Consider the following 6,436-nt stretch of genomic DNA (forward strand, 5'->3'; position numbering starts at 1 on the left):
TTAAGCATGATCCGTTGAAGGAAACTCCACTCCACCCTATCATAAGCCTTGCTTATATCAAGTTTAATTGCCATGTGCCCAGTTCTTCCTTTTCTCCTATTGCGCATTCAATGCAGCATTTCAAACGCCACTGTGGTATTATCTGTGATTAGTCTATCAGGAATAAAAGCACTTTGGGAATTAGATATAATTTTGGGTAAAATAGATTTTACCCGATTTGCAAGTACTTTAGATATAATTCTGGATACAACATTACCCAAACTTATAGGGTGAAACTCCGTGATATTTTGTGGATCATTTTTTTTTTTTTTGGTATGAGTACAATGTGTGTATAGTTCATTTTCTTCAAATATTTTCTGGAGTGTAAAACAAATAACACAGCTAAGGTAACATCGTGTCCAACAATATGCCAAAATTTTTGAAAAAAGAAAGGAGTCATATCATCTGGTCCGGTTGATTTAGATGGGTGCATATTGAAAAGTGCTCTCCTCACGTCATCTTCCGAATATGGCTGTGTTAAGGATTGGACCATTTCATTCGTGACTACATTATCGACTGCTTCTAACACCACATCCATTTGTCTCTGATTTTGGGCTTTAAACAAATTAGCATAGTACTCCTCGGCAATAGAAGTAACTTGCTCCATATCTATTTGCCACACCCCATCTTTATCATGGAAACCTTCTATGGTATTTCTCTTCTTCCTTTGGTTAGCTGGTAAAAGAATCTTGTATTTTTGTCGCCCGCTGGAAGCCATATGGACCTAGACCGCTGCCTCCAATACACTTCTTCATGGTGTATCAGTTCATTGATTTCCTTCCTCAATGTGTGTATGCGTTCCTGGTTTGGTTCATACCCTTGTTCCACCAATTCTTCAAGTACCTGTTGCTTTTCTGTGGGGCGAGCCCTTGCGTTGCCGAAGGAAGATTTACTGCATGCAACCAGGTGTGCTCTACAAGTTTTAATTTTCTCGAAGAGGCAATACATTGGGCTACCTGATGGTTGAGTTTGTGTCCATGAGTCTCGGATTATTTTTTGACACTCCGGATGGGCCACCCATTTCTCTTCAAAGCAGTGGATCTTTTGTCGCCTCCGGTTGTGCTGGGCGTTCTGTGGGGCTGTGGTGATTAGAATCGAATCATGATCGGAGTAAGACACTGTCAAGTGGTGCACTTTTGCCGCCGGGTATATTTCTGACCAGCCCAGGGAAGCACACACCCTATCCAATCTTTCCTCCACAAAAGCTTCACCCTCACGCCCATTCCGCCATGTATACCTATAACCATGGTAACCGAGATCGATCAGTCCGCAAGCCAACAAGGTGTTTCGAAATGCAAGCATCGGTGGTAGTGGTCTAGGAAGCCGTCCATTCTTTTCCTCGGAGATCAATATCTCGTTATAGTCGCCGATGCATAGCCATGGTAATGTTGACCGATTATACAAGTGCCTCATTAATCTCCATGTTTCGGGCTTCAACTGTTCCTCCGAGTATCCGTATAAACCAGTCAGTCTCCATGGTTGAGTGGAAGGCATAAGAACTTGTACGTCAATATGGTGTGGGGAGTAGGTTTGTGTGTCGATCGTCACGTCAGATTTCCATAACATGGCCAGACCCCCTCTTCTCCTTTCAGATGGTACTGCTAACATAGAAGCGAAACCCAACTCTGTCTGTATCGGTTTCATTTTACGAACTGTCAATTTTGTTCCATAAGGAACAAAATTGTGGGATCTTTTTTTCTCACCAAATCGGCGAGGACCTCCACTGACGGGCAGTTCCCAAGCCCCGGCAGTTCCACCTCAGGACAATCATTGCGATCGGCGGGGCTGTGACGCAGCCACCATCGTTGGAGAGATAGGTTGTGTTGTTCCGGCCACACCCTTGAGCCGTTGGCTATTGGTCTTGTTGTCTTGGTCATCCTTGATTGCCCTGTGTTCAGATTGTCTCTTCTTCCCTACGGATACTCTGTCTCTTGTAACTTCACTGTTTATTGACAGCCTCGGTCTTGAGATATTTTTCCATGTGGCTTTGGGCGCTGCATTCAGCTTTGTGGCGTACTCACTTGATTCCTGGGTGCATGTCTTGTTCATCGTTTTAGACTCCCCGTAACTAATGGGCACACAATAAAGATTACCGCCATTAATTTCGGGTTCCTCATTTATCGGATTTGATGGTGTTTTAATTCGATTTTCTGTTTTTTCCACGTCCACCTGCGACATATCAGGTAATAAAATCTGTGAATTTGATGGTGATAACGCCTGTAACGTGCTTGTGGGGCCCTCCGTATCCGTTACCATAATTACCGCATTTTCCGTGTTTGCATTAACAGCTTGCGTAGGGCTAGCTGTCACCGGTATCGGGTTGCTTTGGGTGGCTGGTTCGCTCCGGTGACGGCGTGGGCTGTGTTGGTTGCTCCTTGGATTCACAGGGCGGGTGTGTACACCTGCCTTCAACCATTCCCCGTACCGTCTGTTATCAGTACCTACCCCTCCAACGTCACTGCACTCCTTCTTAGTATATATGCGAATAAGAAACTTTAACTAATAGAAATAGCTTGTACATATATTTTAGTAAGAACATTCGTATATTTGTTATGTAACACTTATTTTAATATCATATATTGCCTTAGCTGTCGAAAGAGTGAAATTTGTGAATTAACTTAATTGGGGGCGTTCCCATAATTTTTTTTTCAAGTGTCAAGTTCCTTTTGTGAGTGCTACTACTCTTCCTACAATTCCGCACTTTATGAATTTATTTTCGAGAAATAATATGTCCACAATATTTTTACAACATTTTTACAACAAATCCTAAGTAGCAGGATGTTACTGGTTGTTATTGTTGGGGCAAAAAAGTAATCTTAGTGTTAGGTTTAAATTTGAACCAATAACAACTAACTACCTATGATTTGTTGTAAAAATGTTGTGGACGTAGCACCTCTCTTTATTTTCTTAACTTTTCCAAACTATTATTGAATCCAAACAATTTTAGTGTTTTAACATAGCCAACCAAGACCCCATGAATCAAGATTTCTAAGCAAATGAATTAAGATTCCCAAGCAAATCTAAACATCACCCAAAAGAATGTATTAATTCCCAAAAAGATGCCAACACCAGCAAGAAAAGGACAGTAACTTTAATTCGAAAAGGAACTTTAATTGGAAGAATTTTGTAATGAGATGGGAGGAAAATATGGAAAAATAAATAAAAGCCTTATTCTAACCTCTATGACCATCATAAACACCAAAGAAAGAGGTGGAATTGTCCAAATTTGAATAAACTGCATGCTACAAAAGAAAAAGAAAACACAGCAAGATAGCATAACCTATAGAAAATCATTGAGATTATGAGTCCACTCAATAGATCCACTGAAAAGGCAACCCAAAGAAGTCATCGAAAAATACAAAACAGATTTTGGTAGGCAATGTTTTCGAAATAGAAGCAAAACAAACAAAATATAAAAATTTTCAAACTGAAGCACTAAACAATTGATCACAAGAACACCCAAAGTCCTTTCCACATAATCACAAAAATCAGTATCTTTGTGAGGAGAGGCCAACCCCATCACCATGAATATGAAAAACAGTGATTGAAAAAGAGAAAATTACAGAGACATTGAAAAAAGAAAATTACATGGAGAAAAGGCCATGTCGAATTGAAGGAGTTTTTCCCCTCACTTTGATGTTTGATTTCTGCATTGCCTTACTCCTTACGTACAGCTTTAGGTTTAGGTTTTAAGAGATTTAGATATTACTACTTATTAGCTGAATTTCCTTTAGCTACGTAATGTCAAAAAAACTAATAAATTAAAAAAATTAAAAAATTATGTATAAAATTGTGGGACTATCAAAGCTTTTCCCCTCACTTTGATGTTTGATTTTTGCGTTGCCTTACTCCTTACATACAGGTTTAGGTTTAGGTTTTAAGAGATTTATATATTACTACTTAGTAGCTGAATTTCCTTTAGGCCTACGATGTCAAAAAAACTAATAAATAAATAAATTAAAAAATTATGCATAAAATTGTGGAACTGTTAGAGTTTATATGGAAAAATATAAGAAGTTCAACAAATAATCAAATGTCTTCGGTTTCGGTTTTATAGTATATGTAGATGAGGTTCTAAATTATATATATAAACTATAAGTCAACAATGTTGTGCTCTACATTCTTTCAAGATGCTAAAAATGACTTTGAACTCAAAATTTAAAATTTTTTTTTTGATTGACGTGATAAACCTATCATTCAAAAATTTATTGTTTGTAATCCCGACTTTTATATTGAGTAGTAACATCTAATTTTAAACAATTTTTCTCTTAAAATATACAGCGATGGTGAATGGTTTCCTCATAAATTGACTCACACTACAAAAACATAAATTTTTAATCTAGTTATATATTCTTTGAAGAAAACGTTAACCATAAAGTGAATACACTGTATAACGTATACCGTCAAAAAAAAAAAAAAAAAAAAAAAAAGAAACAATTTATAAAAATACCTCTATGTAATAATTATACATGCATGTAGGGGTGTGCAGCCAACCGCAACCCACCAAATCTGACCCGACCCAACCCAACTTGCCGGGTTGGGTTGGTTTTTAGAACTTGGTAGGTTGGGTTGGTTTTTAAAACTTGGTGGGTTGGGTTGGGTTGGGTTACAAAATTTTCTTTTTGATAGTTGGTCGGGTTGGATTCAGGTCATAAAATTCCAAACCCGATCCAACCCACCCATATATTTAATATATATTTAAAATATATTATATAATTAATTAATTTTTTTAAATAATCAGCTCTTTCTATCCTATATAAAAGCCAATTAGTTCACATAAACTTTAGTAAATTACTATTGTTGTTTAGTTATTAGAGTTGTTTGCCTTTTAGGAGTTATATTGATACTAATTTTTGGGATTTTTAAATATGTTTATATTTATATTTTTTTTGCTCAATTTAATAATAATAGTAATAAAAAAAAATTGTCAACCCATGAGTTCAACCTGACCCAACCTAACCCATGTGGGTTGGGTTGGACTTATGTGATGAGCTAGATTGGGTTGAATTTTTTTTAATCCACCATGGTGGGTTGAGTCAAAAAATCAACTTAACCCAATCCAACTCGACCCATCCACACTCTTACATGCATGTATAACTATTGCATGGAGGTATTTATATTTTATCAATTTCTTAAGTTAGTAGTGTGCAAGCTAACTATAAGCCTCTAGCTAATAACATGAACTTAGATATTATCGTCAACTACAATCAAATATGTTCTTAGTACTCACTGCACATATATTCTCAAAAAAAAAAAAATATATATATATATATATATATATACACACACACACAGGGAGAGAGAGAGAAGCTTAATAAACGACAAGGCAAGGGGTGGATTTGTACAAAATCGGAGATGGTTTGAATGGACAACAACGACTTAGACAAAGAATTGAGCCACACAACGAGACTAGAACAATTTTGCACGGTTGCAGCATGCTTTCAGCAGCGTAAGGAGGATAGTTTTTGAGTGAAATACTGAGAATGTTTTTAAATTTTTTCCCTTTTTAGGAAGGTCTTGATTTACATTGAGCATGAGATCTAAATATATTTGGGTTTACTTTTCTTTTTTTGTTGGTGATGTGGAATTTGTTAAAGTTGTCTCTCTAATTGAATTATGAGAGACTAGAGGCAAAATAATAGGTTAAGTGCTATTTTTAAAGGTTCTTTGCATTTTAAAATTTTAGAGAGGCCGGAAAAATGAATTTTGGGAGTAATCAATAAAAACTCACAGGGTACAACCCCTAGCTCTGCCCCTGGGTGGGTTCAAAGATGACACATGAGAAAAATTACAAAAAACAAATCTCGTTTGCTTCAAGATAAATGACCTATCCACAAGGACAAGGTCTAGAATCTACCAAAAAATATGAAATTTTATTGAACTGAAATTTCAACTTTTATATTTTCATTTACAGGCTTTGGGGCTAATTTAAAGACTTCGTAAAACTTGATTAGCAAGTAAAACTATTCTAAAAGAGATCATAATTGATATTACCCTACCATAATAAGACCATAATTTGACTAAAAACATTAAAAACATCTAAAAAATAATAATAACCCTAAACCTAAAATTTCAAAAATTACATTTAAATAAAACTAAAATCAATAAATAATAAAAATTAAATTGTTGATTCTATCCTACATCATACACTTCTTCTTGAAAGAACACTCTCCTCAAGTTGATATTGGAAATTTAAAGTCCTCCATGCCAAACGAATAAATATTTTGAATACTTCAATAGTGTTGTCTTCTTTTCAAACTTCCATATCATCAATTGAGCAACTTAAAATTATTTTTCTTTGTCCTTCATGCAATTTACAAGATTTGCCAAATAAGAGTCGATAGTCAACCCAAATCTTTCAACCCTAATAAAATCAATGAGTTTTGTGTTTGTAAGG

The 6,436-nt window shown here is 35.9% G+C and overlaps 1 protein-coding gene across 1 annotated transcript; it reads right to left on the minus strand.

Moving 5' to 3' along the window:
* Positions 1-684: 684 nt before the first annotated feature.
* Positions 685-1,683, minus strand: LOC142639835 (uncharacterized). Its single transcript, XM_075813972.1, has one exon. The coding sequence runs from the start codon at positions 1,681-1,683 to the stop codon at positions 685-687; it is 999 nt and encodes a 332-aa protein (XP_075670087.1).
* Positions 1,684-6,436: the final 4,753 nt, after the last annotated feature.

Source organism: Castanea sativa, chromosome 6 (assembly GCF_040712315.1).
Source record: "Castanea sativa cultivar Marrone di Chiusa Pesio chromosome 6, ASM4071231v1".
Taxonomy (NCBI): Eukaryota; Viridiplantae; Streptophyta; class Magnoliopsida; order Fagales; family Fagaceae; genus Castanea; species Castanea sativa.

What these genes read in the sequence shown, in the direction of transcription:
- LOC142639835 (XM_075813972.1), bottom strand. Translation starts at nt 1,683, where the DNA reads ATGAAACCGATACAGACAGAGTTGGGTTTCGCTTCTATGTTAGCAGTA.